The sequence below is a fragment of the Oryzias melastigma genome, linkage group LG6 (genome assembly GCF_002922805.2).
Source record: "Oryzias melastigma strain HK-1 linkage group LG6, ASM292280v2, whole genome shotgun sequence".
Classification (NCBI taxonomy): Eukaryota; Metazoa; Chordata; class Actinopteri; order Beloniformes; family Adrianichthyidae; genus Oryzias; species Oryzias melastigma.
Genome location: NC_050517.1, coordinates 33,970,414 through 33,990,193, shown reverse-complemented (window position 1 = coordinate 33,990,193; position 19,780 = coordinate 33,970,414). Strand labels below are relative to the sequence as shown.

The 19,780-nt window shown below is 39.2% G+C and overlaps 1 protein-coding gene across 1 annotated transcript in view; it reads left to right on the top strand.

The window, feature by feature from the left end:
* The window catches only part of LOC112152060 (neural-cadherin), a gene marked incomplete at its 5' end in the record, with an annotated part of 198,451 nt that overhangs the window by 107,843 nt on the left and 70,828 nt on the right, over window positions 1-19,780 (top strand). Inside the window, 4 exon segments of the mRNA XM_024281306.1 lie at window positions 353-521; window positions 1,100-1,270; window positions 4,686-4,858; window positions 16,018-16,185. Of these exon segments, the coding sequence (XP_024137074.1) occupies window positions 353-521; window positions 1,100-1,270; window positions 4,686-4,858; window positions 16,018-16,185 (681 nt within the window).

Sequence of the window (19,780 nt, the reverse complement as noted above, 5' to 3'; positions counted from 1 at the left end):
TCATTTTTAAGCAACACACTAAATACTTTTTGCAAAATTGGTATTTATTAGGAATTTTTATAGCAATTTTATAAAAAAAAAATTCCTAAATTTTGGTCATCTTCAGCGCTCATATATTGTACTTCAATGGAATTCCCCGTCTTTTAGGATATTTAACATTTAGCAAATAGCTTTTGCATTTTCAGAAACTACTTTCAGCAAAAAGTCTTCACATTAGCATTTTTGTAGGTAATGCAACATTTCTAGTTACTGTCTTGTTGTTTTTTCTGTACTCATTAGTGGAACATGTTCCTGTAATGAGTCCCTCTTGTGTTAGCGAGTCTTTGTCATCTCTCCCATGTCTTCATCCCAGTGCACGCAGTACCGGGAGCAGGCATCCGTGCTGGAGAACCAGCCAACAGGGACGTTCGTCCTGCAAGTGCACGCCGTGGATGCAGATGAGGGAGCCAATGGAAAAGTCAAATACGGCCTAATGCACAGAGACAGCGCCACTCCTGCTTTCCGGATCTACCCAGACACAGGTACATCACACTTGGACTCTCGGGGGTAAAACAGGCCTCAATTATGCACCGAGCTCTGAATACCCTGCACTCAGACAATGTAATTATTGAATGATATGAAAGGGGAGCTTGCAAATATAGTTTGAGATCAAATGTGCATGATTATTAAACTTGGTATTCACATGAGCATAAGTCACAACTAAAAACCTGTATATTGAGCAGCATTTTAATAAATCAGGGACAGCTTGGTGTGGATCTTCAATATAAAAAACTGATTCCACATAATAAGATGGGAGAAAACTAGAAAAGCTATTTTGAAGTCCTAGCATGAGAAGCGAACATGTTATTTTCTTTTCAGCTTGAGGTACATCTCCTGCTTCTGAGGATTTATTAACAAAGCCACTCCGAACGAATGCTCAGCCTCTCTGAGAAATTCATAATTGTTTACTTGTCTTGATTTATGGATTGATGGATGGATGGACTCAGCTGGAGAAATTGGAAATCTACTGAATGGATGAATGGATTTATATGTAATCATGTGTGTGTGTGTGTTTGCCGGGGGGGTGAAGAGGGAGCTGATTATGGTTGTGACTTTGCAGGAGTGATCGTGACAGCGCGGCGCTTCGACAGGGAGCGGCAGAGAGAGTACTCTATTACAGTCACTGCCACAGACTGGGCCGAGGAGCCTCTCATTGGCATCTGCCAGCTCACCGTCCAGATACTCGATCAGAATGATAACAGCCCCAAGTTTGAGAATCTGCGCTACGAGTGTAAGTGCTGGACACACGCTTCTGAAGCAGATGAACGTGGATGAAAATGCTGTTTTTGACATGTTTTTGGTGCATTTTTCTAATGAAGGACGACATATATTTGGAATATTAAACCAAAAATTGCATTTCGGAGTATTTCGTAATTCGTTTTTAATCAGGAGCAGATGAAAAAAAAGCTGTTTGAAAACCAGCTCATTTGTGACATAGGAAATACGGTGGGCGGGGCCACAAGCTCCCTGCTCCACCCCATTCGGATGCTTCCACTGGGTCAAATGAACAACCTATATCCATCCTATAACCAGCCCCCATATGTCTAATTCATTCACACGAGCTTCCTTTGTAGAAGAGATTTCTCTGGAATTCTCCCAAAAGAAAAATTCAATCTCACAATTTTACACAGAAATCAGGTTTTGTCAAATTTCCAATCAATCCAAAATCGAGAAAAGTTCATTTTAAGATTATAAATGATGCATAACCTTGTAAAGTACTTCTAAGATTAATGTTTGGATTTCAAGACAATCCACATGGTTTTTTTGATGAAAACAGAAGGATTTGTTTTTAGACTGTATACACATTAATAGCTTTTGGGAAGATTTTTTATTTCTTCTTCATTCTCCTTTTTAGTTAATTTGGGGAAAAATGTTCTTTTGGTGTATTTTCAAGCAACAATGTTAATGTTTTGATACATTTAGGAAACTTTCATATTCATAAAAACAGATATTCAAAAACCAGACCGCTCTTTATTACATTCCAATAAAAAAAAAAAAAAACTTGTTTATATTCATGAAAAATAAAAAAGGAAGAAATTATTTCACTTCTGTCGTAGATAACAAGTTATACAAAGTATTTATATATATTTGTTTTTGTTTTTGCGTGTTTATATGTTATCCATGTAGGCTGTTTTCAAAGTGCTGTCTGTTGGTCATTACCAAATTTTTGTTAAATTAAAATAACATTTTTTAATTCTTGAAAATCTAGTCAAAAACCGTCTCTGTGCTGCTGCCCCCTACTGGTGGAAACGAGATATTACAGTTAAATTTTGTGATTGGTCAAACGATGTAAGTTTCAGAAGTTTGGCGTCATGATCTGCAGCTCCCGTAATGATAACGGTCCAGCCCCCAAGCCCCGCCCCTCTGACTGGATTTTCACATTTCAGCTGTGGGCAGAGTCAGCCTTCAACTTCCCTGTTTGGTGACCCTTTAAAGTGTCCGATTTTAAAATAACTTAAATGTATTACTCTAAGGCTCATAAAAACTGAGTTTATATTTCCTAATATTTATAGATTATGTTTCAGAATGCCGGATGTATAAACTTTGTTTCGAGCTTCTTCACTTAGAAAATGTGGAGGAGAATATCCGCCTGTGTTGGCATTCATGCTTATGTATCAACTTTACTGCCAATTTCTAGAAAAAGATGAGTGTCTCTTTAGACATTAGCCGTGTCCCGTCTGCTCTGCGATGCCATTTCTTTAATCCCTTGAAACGTTTGAGCTCAGTGATCTAATCGCTTGTCTAATCTAAAGTCCTCTCCTTGTCCTGGAAGAGTTGGTAATCCTACAGTCGAGATGGCTCTCGAATAGCAGCTGGAGATTTGGGTGTCTGGACTGGTTTCGGTGTGACCTCGGGCCGGTTTACCAGAACAGATCGAGGTTCTGAGACTCTTTAATGGAACTAAGCAAAACCATTTGGATCAAGACCGTCTGGAAATGTGGACTTCAGCCTTTAAGCCCTTAAGCTGGAACCCCTGAGGTTCTACATCGAGGATTCACGGCTGAAGGATACACTGATCAACATCACATAATGACAGCAGTAAAACAGCTGGAAGATCTTTATATGTCAGTTAAAGCAGTTTTAAAAAGAGATAAAACACCTTCAGAAAAAACGGATTTGGACTCCTGTTGGTGTAAAAACGGCTCCGACCAGCATGGAGGCAAATGTGCTTTAACCCGAAAAGAAGTGTTTACCCAGAGACGAACACTTAATCAAATACATTTAATCAGAGGCACCTGGCTTTTACTAACCCTCCTAATTCTTTTGGAAGCAGCGATGATGTTTTCCATCTCACGGATTCACCTTTAGTGCAGTTTTTGTGATGAAGTTCAACTCATTTTAATCTAAACTGGTTTGTGCCTAATGTGAGGACCATGTGAGGTTGAGGGGGCTCTTAATTACGTCCTGATCCACACAATGATGGAACTGAAGGCTGCATGCTTTCATTTCCTTCTTTTACTGCATTTTTTAACCTCTAGATTAGGTTTTTGTCAGTTTTCGTCTCTTGAGATGAGGCGACAAATGAATTTGGCGCCCCCTGTAGGGTCTTAACCAAACACCAGATACACATTTTTTTTTTATCTCTTGACCTCTATAAATGGAGCTGTCTGTTGATCAAAATAAACATGTTCCTGAAAAAATATAGTCAAAAACCGTCTGTGTGCTGCCCCCTACAGGTTGAAACGAGGTATTAGTTGAATTTTGTGATTGGTTAACTGGTGTAAGTTTCAGAAGTTTGACGTCATCGTGCTCTGCAGCTCCAGTATAAAAGCCCCGCCCATCTTTGATTCTGTAACGGTCGGTTGTTGTTGTGTTAGCTTTAGCATGACTTGTAGGTCTATTGGCTTCAGTCGTCAAAAATCTACTGAGTTGTACAACTTTCTGGTGGAAGTTAGGGATCAGAGGTTGAGTCAATTGGCATTGAATAAAGAAAACTGTGTCCTGGTGATGGATTTTCCATGAATATTTCACTCTGGGTTGTTTAATATGTTAGCCTTTATTAGCTATGATGCTCTCAAACACGAGTTCCCTCGCTGAATTGATTACATCAAATTTTTGAGTTATTTTATCTTTTTTTCATATGAAAAAAAGGAGTCAAACAGTTTTAATAAAAAAAGAAAAAATTAAATATAATCATGATTTGGCACCCCCTCCAGCAGATGGCATCCTAGGCGGCTGCCTATGCCCAGGGCCACCCCTGTCTCTAGAGGTTACTGGTAACTGGTGGTTACTGGGGGGGATACAAAAACTGGGCACCAACGAGAATAAAATGAACACAGTTTATCAAATAAAAGAAATCCTGTGTCCTGAAAAAATTACTGCACTGGTCCAAAAGACAAAATAATTGGAATTGGAAACTTGGCTAAAAATAAATCAAGTCATGGAGACTGCTGACCCAGCCATGTCGGAGTCAGCAGCTCCTCCTAACCAAAACTACCTAAAGAAAACAAATAAACAAAGCACACAAACTAAGACTACCAAACCCCAAACTAAAATAACAAAACCCAGCAGTGTAAGACTGCTGAGGAAGATAAGAATAAAACATACCAGCTCATCTCAAAAAACCCAAATGCTACACATCCTCAAACTGACCATCTTGTCTTTACTTCAAAAATAAAACGTTATATTTTGCTTTCCGTCTTCAGACTTCCTAAGAGAAGACACTCTGGTCGGGACCAGCTTCCTGCGCGTGGCGGCTCACGACGATGACTTCGGCTCCAACGCGGCCATCCTGTACTCCATGTCGCAGGAGCAGCCAGAGTACCTGCAGGTCAACCCGGTCACCGGCTGGGTTTACGTCAACCAGCCCATATCTCAGGTTAGTCAGCAGTTCAAAAGCGACTCTCAAAGACAGGCGCGCTCATCAGACTCTGGCCCGTGGCTCTGTGTCAACACAGTTAATGAACGAGCCACATCAAAGTGTCTCCGTCTGCCGACTACCAATCTGGGGTAAGTCTGCTCCCAGAGGGGCAGCATGTGGGAAATACCAGACCCAAGGAAAACAGAGGAAAGCTAATTCTGGCTTCATTTGAAACACGTTTTTTTCTAAGCGGAGAGTCTTGTGATCATGTCTGACGACTGTTGAACAAAAACGGTTCCTAAAAACACCAGCCTGTAGGAACGACTGTCTGTTTTAAGATCGCACGTTTTAAATAGAGCTGTGTACCAAATGTTGCAGCTTAATCCATCTCCGATTCTCAGGCTTTGATGTTTGGAATTCAAAGCTTCTTAGTCATCATTCATCGTCGGAGACTTTGATGAGGAAATGAGCAGCAGTTAAGTAAGAGTGTTGGATGGGTGGTCTGCTCAAAAATCTGAATTAGAGCAGCAGGAGGACTTCCTCACATGAATGTGCTGTTATGAACAAAGACGTTTCTCCCGTTAGCTTGAAGGTTTTGGGCAAAAAGGATCCTCTGTTTGACATAAATGGAGTTTCCGTTAAGCTGTAGTCCCAGCGGGCGTCTGTGCATAAAAAAAATGATCAAACCTGGGAAATATCGGGGTTGTGGACTGCTCAGTGAATGCATAGAAAGTTTTCATGTGTATTTTTTCTATGGGCATGCTGCGGGCGACACACAGACAAGGGCTCGATAATCATTTGTACAATCACCAGAGTCTGGACCAATTCAATTTTTTAGTTTTAATCCTCTTAATTCAATTCGATTCAATTCAATTTTCAATTTACAGAGTTTAAACAAGACATATTTGTTTAGAAAATATTTATTATCCGCTACATGTTTTGAATATATTTATATCACAGCTCACAAACTGTAAAATGTATCAGTGAAATAATGAGATTGTTAATAGTGTTACATGGATTCTCTAAAGGAGAAGTTCTAACAAAAATGTTCAGATCATTAACAGTGTAAACATTGTTCTGCTTCTCCTCTGAGAGTTTGGCCACTAGGGGGAGCTCACACTTTTTTTAGGAAAAAGAAGCAAAAAACTGTACTTTAGACCAGAAATGGTTAATTTAAAAAATATAAAACAGTTTGGAAAATTCATATAAAGATGTTCATTGTATATTCATATTCAACGAGCGTTAGCATTAGCTGTCCTATGGGAAATTCCATTCAATTTTAGCATCAAGCTAGTGGACTTTAGCTTTATGCGTTAGATTGATTTCTATATTTATGGATCGATTATTGATCTATTAAGCTTCGATCTATTCATGTAAAATTGATTAATTGATTCTATCAACCCAGCCCTAGATCCGACGCAGGTGTGTCGGACTGATTTTTCTTCTTTTTTGCTCCCAAATCCTCCAGTCTGCACCAGACGCCTGTTAGTGCTTTTCATGTGATACATATGATTTACATTGAATTGAACTTTATTCATGTTACAAAGATAAATTCATTTGTTATGGCACCACAGAAGGGAAAAGTTGCATAAAGAAAAGCATCTATGAAATGTACTAAATACACAAATAACTACAACTAATAAATTAATAATATATATATATATATATATATATATATATATATATATATATATGTATATATTAGGGCTGTAACGAGTATCCGGGTGCCCGGGTATTCGCGATCTGCTCCCAAAATTTCGAGTACGGATATTCGTGACGTCCAAGATCGCTGATTCGCGATCTTTAGAAATGTGGTAAATTGTAGCAAAAGATGATCAGAATATCAATTGGTGACGATGCATTTTGTTCTGAAATGCAGATTAATGTAGGATTTTAAGTTTACGAACTTAAATAAAACCGAAAGAGCCGCCGTACTTCCACCGGAAGTAAACGCATCTTTGTGACGGTGAAGCTTCCGGTTTTCAAAGTAAAACTAGCGAGAGCTTTTTTCTGTTCAAAAACTGAAACTGAAGTTCCGCTCACAGACATAACTTCAGAAAAATGAATTAGCTTTAACATCGGAGCTTTAGCTCCAGTGTTTACATTATTTTGGTTATGGTAACTCTTCAACATTTGACGTAATTAACGAAACTCCATCTTATTCTGAAGAAACAGCCTCGCGCTGATGGAAGGTGGATGTAATCAACATGAATCAGCTGATTCTGCTGCGAAAAAAAAGACTTTTCATTGGAGCTCTGCAGCAATATGTGATGCTTAGAACGTAAAATATTGAAGAACTTTGAAGATAAAAAACTGTGTAGAACATTTTCAGGTTTTGTTGTTAAATGAACCAACACAAAAGTGTTTTTTTATCCTTTTTATGTTGTTCTACTGCTGAACCAGAAGATTGAAAAACAAAAAAACTTTAAAATGACAAAAAAATGTCTTTTTATCTGAATCTTTGTGTTTTTTTAATCAGTTTAGTTGATTCTGATCACCTGTTCTAAATAAAGGTATAAATGATGATTAAATACAAATAATTTCAATTTTCATCCATCTAGTGAATTGACATACACACAGCAATAAACATTTTAATAAAAATTAAGAATCGTGGTTCAACTCGTGAATCGTTGCTCTTGATTCGTGAATCGAATCGGATCGCCACCTAAGTGATGATCCACAGCCCTAATAAATATGAGATTCCTCTGAGATCGAGGAATCTTACTTAGTAAAAGACTTCCCAGAAATCACTCATATTTCATAAATAATTTGTTCTTTAGTGTGCCAAAGGTAATCTATGATCATATATAGATTTAGTTCGCTCTGAAAGGCTTATGAAGATCATGGTTTGGGCCCTTTACCTGTTAACTGTGGTATGTGTGGATTGTTTTTCTCTTAAGACACAGAAACTGAGCCCGGAGGAAACTTTCTCGGTATCCAAACAGCAGCTTTTGATTTGTACGCCGTCACACTCCATGTTTGAGACTTTCAATCCTCAGTGTTCATGTTCTGCGTGGCAGAATCGACAATCAGGCAGACTTTCAATTAGCTTGTAGTCTTGTAGAGCTACAAACATCTGATTTGACTCCAGAAACACAAACACCGCCAGCCCACATCGGGGTTGCGCTACATACTGATGAGCCTGCTCCCATGTGGCCTCGGCACGTACTCGTATGTTTGCAAAGCATCGACACGCAGATGTCGCGGCGCCGCGTTCCCGCTCCGAGGTCCCACCGCAATCTTTAAAGCCACGTCTTTTCCACTTCAGCTATCACGTTTGTTCCTGTCAGTCGGTTGGAGCTCTGCTGCTGTATTTAATTTTTCACGTCTCGACTCTGCACTGTGGCTGTTTTTGTTAAATGAAAACACACTTGATTAAAATGCTGAGAGAGTGACTGAGAGACTGGAAGCCGAGTCGCCCAGAGGTTAATTTTACAGTTTATTTTGAAAACCAGATTTTGTTTCTTTTTTAACGAGAGGAGGAAGAAAGGAGATGTAAAGATTTAACACCCCGACCTTCAGTTGCTCTCTTCTAAACCGGCGGATGTGTTTCAAGTGTTCCTCCTTGTGGAGGTCGACAAACTCTGTATAACCTTCATAGAGAACAACCGTTACATCCCCTATGACACATGCGCCAGGGTCAAGGCCCGGGGGCCGGATCCGGCCCTCCAGATTATTTTATTAATGGTCCGATGTTATCATGATTATTTCTAACTTGTATAATTTTGATAAAATCTATTTCTATGGAGGTAGAAAATTTAAAGTTATTTAAGGTTTAAGTTGATTTATTCTGGAATGATATTCCTGCCTTTTTATTATTTATAATTATGTTAAAAAATTATGGCATCCTGCTAGCTTTTTGGACTAATTTGGCATTTACTAAGATTTTTCTACGCTATTTTGAAGTTTAGATAATATTTCAGCTACATGCTAGCTGTTTTGGCTATTTTAGGCTTTTTTTACAGTTTTTTTGGATATTTTGAAGTTTGGCATTTTTTTTCAGCTACATTCTAGCTGTTTTAGCTAACCTCTTTTTTTTGTTTTTAGGCTAATTTGGCATTTAGCTAATATTTAGCTATCAACTTCAGCATTTTCAACCATTTGCTTCAGTGATTTCAGCTATCAACTTAAGTAATTTCAGCTTCAGCGTTTTCAGCCATTAGCTTCAGTGATTTCAGCTATCAGCTTCAGAGTTTTTAGCCATTAGCTTCAGTGATTTCAGCTATCAGCTTCAGAGTTTTTAGCCATTAGCTTTAGTGATTTCAGCTATCAACTTAAGTAATTTCAGCTTCAGCGTTTTCAGCCATTAGCTTCAGTGATTTCAGCTATCAGCTTCAGAATTTTTAGCCATTAGCTTCAGTGATTTCAGCTATCAGCTTCAGCGTTTCAGCCATTAGCTTCAGTGATTTCAGCTATCAGCTTCAGAGTTTTTAGCCATTAGCTTTAGTGATTTTAGCTATCAACTTAAGTAATTTCAGCTTCAGCGTTTTCAGCCATTAGCTTCAGTGATTTTAGCTATCAACTTAAGTAATTTCAGCTTCAGCGTTTTCAGCCATTAGCTTCAGTGATTTCAGCTATCAGCTTCAGAGTTTTTAGCCATTAGCTTCAGTGATTTCAGCTATCAACTTAAGTGGTTTCAGTTGCAGTGATTTCAGCTATCAGCTCCAGCGTTTTTAGCTATCAATTTCAGCATCTTCAGCTGCCAAATTCATCTTACAGCATTCACACTAGGATTATCGCATGTAATGCTATATACATGTATCTAATTCATAATTATTTTAAAAGTTACAGTTTTAAAAATGTAGTTTTAGAGTGTTCAATAAATGTTTGTCCTGTTCGGCTAAGGTGTGTTTTGGATTTCGGCCCTCTGTGCGTTTGACGCCTCTGCCCAATGGGTAAACCGGGCTCGGGTCTCCAGGGGAAAATACAATAGAGGACAATAACAAAACATGGGCACCAATAAGAATAAAAGGAACACAGTTTATTAAATAAAGGAAATTCTGTGTCCTGAAATGACAGAACAAAAATCAAATAATTAGTGTGCTGGTTAAAATAAAAAGACAAACCAAAGGGATTTGGAATAAGTCAGGGGGACTGCTGACAGTCAGAGTCAGCAGCTCCTGCTAATGGCTGCCTAACCTAAATCTAACAAATAAACAAAGCCTGAAAACCAAGACTACCAAGATCCAACCCCAAACTAAAATAACAAAACCCAGCAGAGTAAGACTGCTGAGGAAGAAAAGAAAGGGTTAAATATGAAACAAACCAGCACCACACCATCTAAAACCCAACCAGCCACGGTGTGGCTTCCTCTGTCATAAATACCCAGCAGGTGCCAGTTAATTTACATTGGCCTCACCTGCCAGGTGAGCAGAAGGACTGCTTGGAAAAAGGTCCAGCAGGATGTAACATCCACTCTCTGCGAGCCGTCAGCTCCGGTCCTCTTAGATGAAGCTACTCGTTGGTGGACACAATTGCAGTGTTGGCTTGTTTATTATTTAGCACATGGGTGTCGGAAGTCTTTGCCTATTTGGACTTCACCACTGACTTCATGCAACATTGAAAGTGTTTAGCCCAAAACTGCGCAAGCAAAAGCTGCTGCATATTTTAATAGCGTTTCACAAGCTATTTGAATCATCTCACCATCTTTGTGCTGCGAACACGACTTAAAAAACAAAAAAACATGCTATTAAATGTTAAGTGTCTTAGCGGGTCTAAGATGATGTTCGTTTTTGATTTTCTCATCAGTCTCTCATTACAATGTAATCTGTATTAGGCTACATTTTCCCGCTGCTCTTCAAAGTAAAGCGTGCAGAAGCGTTCCCAGCTGACACCAAGCGTTTCACAGAAAAACGGAGGGAGAGCTACTGAACAAAAGCTTTTTAAAGCCCCTTTGTAGTATAGTGCAACCAGAGCCTCGGACTTGCAGGGTTACCGCTGCGATCCCACAGATAATTAAATGATGGAGGAGGCAGGCTTGACCCCGTCCATAAGACTTTCTGGATACATTTCAGATTGGACTAGAAACTGTTATCAGGAGCGACATTTCTGACCACAGTGTCTCCATCTTTTGGTTTTATGCTCAGCAGAGGAGGCAGAAACTGGAATGTTTCAGATTAAAAAAACATTGTGGTTCTCCGGTCTTCCAGTTTTAGTTCAGCTCAAGCATGTAGTCAGGAGTGCACAACGGTGATGGTACACATTGTAATTCAGATAGAAAATTAGACGTTTTCTCATATTTCCAAACTCAAATTCGGAATAAAATGTTCTATTTTAGACAATTCAATGGAATTAAGCAGCAAAATAAAATTCTTCAAAATTAAAAGCTTAAATGTGTTTTCATGGCTTAGAGCAGGACGTGTCGTCAGGTTGAGAAACTTTCCAACAAATTCAAACTCACCGAGTGGAACACCTTCAAGGGGCAAATCGAAAGATGCCCAGTGCATCATGGGACGTCCGCCTGCAGTCCAAGCAGAAAAAAAAAAAAAACAAAGTATGGCTTAAGGTCATTCAGCCCAGCAGCAGCAATGGGCTTATCATCAGTCTTGAAGCAGACGCTCTCTTTCCCAGTTCCAAACAGGAATCCAGTTCCACCGGAGAGAGGCTGACGGCTCTGAAAGGTTTTCCCTGACAGCCGGGAGCTGTCAGGGAAAACATGGAGCTCTGGAAGACATGACGAAACTCCGCCTTTCTAAGGTTTATATGTGAGATGACAAAAATAGGAGCAGAAGAAAATACATTTACACGAGAAGAATTTTGTTGTGGATTGAAGAGTCCGCCAGTGAGCAGAAAATTAATTTGATCACTCCTCCCAATTCTCCGAACTCCTCGGTGATTACTCACAGGTATTTTAGATGAGCTGGAGGTTTTCTGAAGACATTTTGGGATGTGTTAGGAATAAGAAACTGTAATATCAGTGCAACAATGCAGGGATTTGTTTTTCTAAGCATGCATCCATCGGAAACAACTACAAGGTTTCTGTGTGGGATCACTGGAGGCCATCCAGAGGAAATCCTCTGCTGCATAGAATCCCCTTCAGTCTGATCTGACTTCAGGGAAATGAAAACACACACTTGGTTAATTGGTTGGATAGATAGGCTTTAATGATCCCAAGGGGAAACTAGAAAAGTTGCATTACCTATGGTAATGCTGAATGCTTTTTGCTGAAAATGGTGACGAAACTTATTTTGATTGCTGAAGGTATTTGCTGAAAATGCAAAAGCTATTTGTAAAATTTAATTTACTAAAAGACTGGATTTAAAAAAAAGAAAAAAAAACTATGAAAAAGCACTGAAGCTGGCCTAAATTTCTAGAAAAAGTTGTAGTAAAGTTGCTTAAAAATCCCTAATAAATACTAAACTAAACTCCTAAATAGCCTGAAATTCTTCAATAAACTAAATTAGCCAAAACGGTTAGCATGTTGCTAAAACAGACGCTAAACGCTAAATTAGCCAATACAAACCACAGTAGATTACAACAAGCCAAAAACATTAGCCCGTGTTCTTAAATAGAAGCCAAACTTTAAAGTAGCCTAAAAACTCCAGTTAGCCCAAAATGTTAGCATGTTGCTAAAATAGTTAAATGATAAATTAGCCTATAAAAACCTCAGTAGTTAGCATGTTGCTAAAATTTAAGCTAAACTCTAAATTAGCCGATATAAATTACATTAGATAAAAATGAGCCAAAAATGTTAGCATGTTGCTAAAATAGTAGTCAAATACTAAATTAGCTTATAAAAACCTCAGTAGTTAGCATGTTGCTAAAATTTAAGCTAAACTCTAAATTAGCCGATATAAATTACATTAGATAAAAATAAGCCAAAAATGTTAGCATGTTGCTAAAATAGAAGTCAAATACTAAATTAGCCTATAAAAACCTCAGTAGTTAGCATGTTGCTAAAATAGAAGCTAAATGCTAAATTAGCCTATAAAAACCTCAGTAGTTAGCATGTCACTAAAATTTAAGCTAAACTCAATTTTTTGGGAAAATTACTCTAAAAGATGAAAACAAACTCCATGAATACATTTGAAGCCTTGGTGCTAATTTACTTAAAATTTAGACATTTGGAGACTTTCTCATTTATTTCCAATGCAGCATATGTTGCTCAATATTTCAAAAACATTTTAAGAATATAAAAATACAAGCAGTAATGTCCTGAACAAGCTAAACGTTTTGATACCCAGATTACTGAATTCTCTGAAAGTGTGACTGAGTTTTAACGTAACAAAAGTGTACAAAAAGGATCCGGAGAATCACTATTGTGTGAATGATAGCTAAACGTTCCCAGGCATGGTTACGTAAGAGTGGGGTCATCTGGACCCCACAAGACAACTACACTGAACTGTTTCCACGTTTCTCCTGGGGCACCATGCAGCCCAGCTCCGAGGCTGGTTTGGAGCATGTTGTATAATTTACACTTCTATCCTATGATGTCTAGCGCCATCTAGTCTGCAGCCAGGTCCCTCCTAAAAAAAAGTACATGAACATTTTCACTCTACGGGTCACCAAGCGCTCTACGACCTTGACATTTCCTGCGTGTCCTGTACAGGTCTGACCCTTTTTCGCCTGTAGATGCCCGTAAATGCAGTTGGGATGAAAGCCTGGCTGAAATATTCTATATAAATCAATAAGATGATTATTTTATTCTTAAGAAATCTCAAAATGAAAAGCCTGCTTGTGTTTAGTCATCATTTCTAAAATCCACACCTCAGATTAAAGACACATCGACAAGAATAAATAAATCCAATTAAATGATTTCTATAGAGAGATAATTCATCTCATGTCAGGTTTTTCCTCCACATGACATTACGGCTCTGAGGACTCATGCCGCTCTACAGTTGTTAGTAAATCAGCCGAATGCATCGCTGACAGCAGACACAGGGCTGACCTGCATGTTTCTCTGTAATAGAAATATTTTATCTGTAGGAAGCTCATGAAGTCTTTGCTTCTTAGAGATAAGGGAAGAAATAGTCCTGCAGAGCTGTGAAAAAGATGGCAATGATGTCGTTTTTATTCTAATCATGATCAATAGGCGTCCGTTTCTGCCTCGCTAAGGGCTTTTCCGTCTTTTCATCAGTGAGATTTTTCTTCTTTAGCAGAATTTCCGTCCATCGTTCTTTATGTTTGCTGGAAGTTGACAGAATGAAAGCAGCCAGCCTGCTCTGAGTGATCCTCGTGTTCCTCCAGCTTTGTTAAGTGATGTGCATGTTCATGTTATAGCACTAATAACAATGCAATCAACTCACCATAAAAGCGTTTTGCCCCCCCCCCCCCCTGCTTTAATGGAAGATGTGGGTGAGGTAAATCAAAACAACCTGTTTGAAGGACGCTTCCTTTAGGTGTTGTGCAGGTGAATTCAAAGGTTAGTGTGGTGGATCGAGCAGCCAAAGGATGTAAAAAATATCAAAAGATGTATTTTTCTTTTCACAAAAGGATTTAAATAACCGCACTGGGCCCCTATAAGAGGTTAACTAAACTCAGGCTTGAAGTTAAACGACAAAAAAGGCAACATAAGTTAAAAAAGTAACACACATAGAATTGACTTTTTACTGCTGATCCCACTTCCGACATCAAAATGTGGTGGATCCAGCAGCCAAAAAGCAGGACAGAATGAAAAAAATATTTAAAAAGTTGAAAATAATTTTTATTTCAAAACGTTTTTTACATAAATGCATTGGACCCATAAACGAGGTCAACTAAACAACAATGAAACTGACCTTTACTGCTGATCCCACTTCTGACACCAAAGTGTGGTGGATCCAGCAGCCAAAATGGAGGACAGGATGAAAAAAAAAATTTAAAAAGTTGAAATTAATTTTTATTTTTTTTACATAAATGCATTGGACTCATAAACGAGGTCAACTAAGCAACAATGAAACTGACCTTTACTGCTGATCCCACTTTTGACCCCAAAATGTGGTGGATCCAGCAGCCAAAAAAGAGGACAGGATGAAAAAAAAATATCAAAAAAGTTGAAAAATGTATTTTTCTTTTTACAAAATGTTTTAAATAACCGCACTGGGCCCTTAAAAGAGGTCAACTAAACAACAATGAAACTAACCGTTACTGTTGATCCAACTTTTGACACCAAAATGTGGTGGATCCAGCAGCCAAAAAGAAGGACAGAATGAAAAAAAAAATCAAAACAGTTGAAAATATATTTTATTTAAAAAGATATTTTACATGAACGCACCGGGCCCTTAAAAGAGGTCAACTAAACAACATGCCAATTTAGTTTTAAGGTTAAACAATAAAAAAGGCAACATAAGTTAACAAAGTAACACAAATAGAACTGACCTTTATTGCTGATCCCACTTCTGACACCAAAATGTGGTGAATCCAGCAGCCAAAAAGCAGGACAGGATGAAAAAGGTTTACTTTTCTTCTTTAATAAGTATTTTTTAATAACCGCACTGGGCCCTTAAAAGAGGTCAACTGAACAACAAGGAAACAGGCTTAAACAACTAAAAACGCAACATAAGTTAACGTAGTAATGAGGGAACTGAAAAGGACAAACTTTAACTACAAACAATACTCAAACACATTAAATTAAAATGTTAAATGTGACACGACTGGTGTGAAGAACATGCAGACACGAATGAAAGGAGAAACAGTTTTCTGGTTATTCTTTGAGTGAGAAATGTGAATGTTTTCACTCAAATGTTCTACAAACTCTGTGGTCCAGGGTGAAATAAATAATTCTGAGTGGTAGATTGCAGTCACTCCTCTTTCTCTGCTTTTGCTTCGAGGAATGTTAAATTTTAAATAGGTGAGGGTGTTGATTTATTGATGTTTACATGTTCCTCCTGCTGCATCCAAGTTTCTGCATGACAAAATAAATCAATTTAGAAAAGAAAAAGCCCAAAACTTGTGAAAATGCTGACCTCCAAACATTTGGATGAGATAAATTTAACATCTTATTTCTGTATTTGCTAATTAGTTCCATTGTTCGGAGAGGTTTCTAGCGTTCTGCTCTGGTGTGGGTTTTATTTTTATGTTAGATGTTCCTCTGCCTGCGAGCAGACACGGTTAGAAGGAGGTTTAGGGAGGATCTCAGCAGGTGGGAGCGGTGGCGCTGTGGGGCAGACACACAGGGAAAGCCATGAAAGTCTCTTTTTTTCCTTTTGTAGAAGAACTTTTCTGCGGTTGACCTTTCAGTGCTCTCTGTGTTTCCTCAGACCACATACATCACTCGGGACATCATAGCCACCGACGGAGGAAACCGCAGCACCTCCGTGGAGCTGGCGGTCACCATCACCAACGTGAAGAACCAGCCGCCACAGTGGGAGAAGGACAGCTACAGCGTGGTCATCCCCGAGAACACGCCCAGGGACACGCCCATCGTGGTACCTCCTTCTTTCCTCTCCGGCTTTGATTCACTGCAGAGGATGGAGAACGGACAAATAAACCCAATCTCTTTAGAAGGTTCAGCTTTCAGATTGTGTCGAACTGACCTGGTTTATCTGCTCTGACATTTGATAAAAAAGCCTCTTCAACCAATTGAAGCAAAGTTAGAGTCTGACACGGGGAAAATATTCCCTTTCATCACATGAATGTGAAGATTTTAACCCCTCTGTGTCTTGAATTATGGAGCAGTTGCCTGCAGCTGGTTTGCTCAGCAAAACAAAAGATTGCAAAAAAAAACTGATTTGGTTTTGTTTTAAAGTTAAAGTAGAGAGTGACCCGGCTCAGAGCGGCTCTGAGGAGAGATAATAGTGGAAATGCAGAGTAACGCCGGAGTCACACAGGACGCGATAGCGCCGCGCAGCGGCGCGGAGCGGAGAGCGCGCCGCTTCGCGGCGCTCTAATGGTCACACCAGACGCGATTTGTTTCCGCGACGGTCGGCATGCGCTTCTGCTAGAGATATTGCTTTTTTGCCATCATGATCAATAACCAGGATATCTCCCAGTGTTTCTGCTGAAAGGAGATGGTCTCTGCCCCTGTCGACACAGACCCCGCCCCCCAACTCCGCAGTCGGCCCACTTCATTGATCTGTTTGTGCGCGCGTGTGCGTGTCTGTCTGTTTTGCTGTGTGTCTGTGTGCACGCACGCGCTCCCAGGTGTTTCCGTTGGTAAATTAATAAACTCAAAATATTACCTGATGTTTCATCCAAGAAGAACCGCTCCTCTGCCTCTCTCTCGTTCAAACACAGCCCCGTGCCCCGCTCCAGTGTGCCCCCACAGCCCCGTCTGCTCTCCTTTTTTTCCTCCCAGAACCCTGCAGACCAGCACACCCGCTCCGGAGATCTGTGGTGTCCGGGGTGGGGGCTCTCGCGTACGCGTGTCTGTGTGTTTTGATTGTATGCATATTTTCATCTCTACTGTCTGTTTAGACACAAAAACTTGATAACATTTGTCAATCGCGGCGTTTTATTGTGAAAAATTGGTTCTATTTTGAAAATAAACCGGATTTTCCCATGTATTTCGATGCAACTTCCTGCCAGTATTGACGCGGAGCGCTCGCGTCGCGCGGAAGAAATAGGCCAGACGCCGAAACGTTGCGCTGCACCGCGCGGACCCTCCGCGCCGCTGCGCGTCGCTCCGCGCTTGGTGTGACCGACGCCATAGGTTAACATGGGCGCCGAATGGAAGCGCACGCCGTTCCGCGCCGCTTCGCGGCGCTATCGCGTCCTGTGTGACTCCGGCGTAAGCATTCACACTATAGTGATTCTCCTTCTAAACACGTAATCACCTTCAGAGATTCCAGCAATCTTGGTATCAAAATGTTCAGGTCGTTCATGACATTACTGCTTGTGTTTTTGATATTTATAAACCTTTTTATTTATTCAATATTGAGCAAAATATGCCCCATAGGAGAGGAATGAGAATGCCTTAAAATGTCAACATTTTAAGTAGATTAGCAACAAGCCTGTAAATGTATTCATGGGGTATGTTTTCATCTTTTATAGAAATTTTCTAAAAAAATTTAGCTAATATTTTAGCAACATGCTAATGTTTTTGGCTAATTTTTCATCACATGAGTTTTTAGGCTATTTTAGGGTTTAGCTAGTAATCAATTTTCTAGCCTTTTTTAATTTGTCACCTACTGAGTTTTGTTTTTGCTCATTTGGAGTTTAGCGTTTAGCTAATATTTTAGCAACATGCTAATGTTAGTTTACTGAGGAATTTTAGGCAATTTTGGAATTTCGCTAGTATCACTAGTAGCAGTGAGCTAACTTTTTTGGGTAATTGGCATCTACTAAGAATTTTTCATTCTAATTTGTAGTTTAAATTTAGGTCTACTTCAGCGCTCTTTCATAGTTCTATAACGAGATTTCCGGTCCTTTAGCAAATTTAACATTTAGTAAATAGTTTTTGCATTTCCAGCAAATTCCTTCTGAAAATAAAGTAAATCTCATCACCATTTTCAGCTAAAAGCTTCAGCATCTTCAGCGGCTAATTTCAGCGAAAAGCGTTCACACTAGCATTATCGCAGGAAATGCAACTTTTCTAGATATTCTTTACGCATTTTTCCATAAGTTTTTTGATTAGTAAAAACTCAATCACACTTTCAGGGATTTCAGCAATCTTAGTATCAAACATTCAGCTCGTTCAGGAAATTACTGCTTGGATTTTTGGTATTCGTAAAATTTACAGTTGTGACGATTTTATGCAATTTGTACTTTTTTTTTTTAGCCCCATTGAAAACGAATAGGAAATGTTTTGATTTATATAATAAAAAACATTCAGCACGTTTTTTAGGGCATTCACACTTTTACTTACGCAGTTTTTTAAATTTTACACAATTATTGCAATTTTCACGAATTCTTCAAATATTTGTAAACTTTCTGCAAATGATTTAAGTTTGCTATCAAAACACTCAGCATGCTAAAGGGGCCCTACCATGAACGGTTCACACCGATCTTACGTCGGCACGTTTCCAACCGCTCGTTTTCGTGGGTATGGGAGGGGCTGCTGCAGACACTGCAGGTTTTTAGAGGATTACTCTTAAATGAACGGATCAAATTACCACTTTGGGGTTCTTTATAAAAAGGAATGAACAGTAAAATGCATTTAAAATCTTAAAGAGTAGAATTTTCATGGTAGGGCCCCTTTAAGGACAATGTTGCTCTTGAGGTTTTTAGGGGTAGTTTTGAGTTTAGCTAATATTTAAGCATTATGCTAACGTTTTTGGTTAATTTAGCATCTGTTGAAGTTTTTTGGGTATTTCTGGAGTTTAGCTAATATTTTGACGCCAAGCTAACGTTCTTGGTACATTTGGCTACTACTCAGTTTTTTGGGGTAATTCTGAGTTAAGCTAGTATTTTAGTGACATGCTAGCTTTTTTGGCTAACTTAACTTATTCTGAAGAGATTTTCACCAAATTTTCAATATTTTTTTTTTTCTGAAGTTTAAGCAAATTGCTTCAGTAGTTTATCTCTACAAGTTCTTCAGGGATTTCACAGTCATATAGCAACGACCACATTCAGCAATCAGCGTTCACACAAGCACTTTTCTAGTGAACTCATTGTATCTATTTACCCAGATTCATTTACTAGCTAGCATTTATGCTAAGCTAATCGTCTCTGAGCTGTGTTGGCGGGGCGGCATCATCTAACAAAACGGCAGAAAGAGAAAAAACTCCCAAAAAGCGTCAACTATTTGTTCTGACAGAAACGATAAGTGTCTCCATGAGCGCAGAGTGGTGGAGCTTGAAGCTGCAGCCAAGAAATGATGAGGGGGGGGCGGGGGGGTCCATCATGTCAGAAAGAAATAAACCTTTTAACATGAGGAGGTAAATGCTTTTATTATTTTTTGGCTCACTTGTTTCCCTCATGGAGTTCTGGTAACGAAGTGAAATTGAAAAATGACGGCTGGAGCCACGGCCTAATGCTCCGCCGCGGTTTGACGGTGGCCGAGCTGAAGAGGTCAGCGCTCCGCCAGCACAGAAGCATTTAACAAATTAGTTTAAAAACGGCTCTTATTTGCTGTAAAAATCA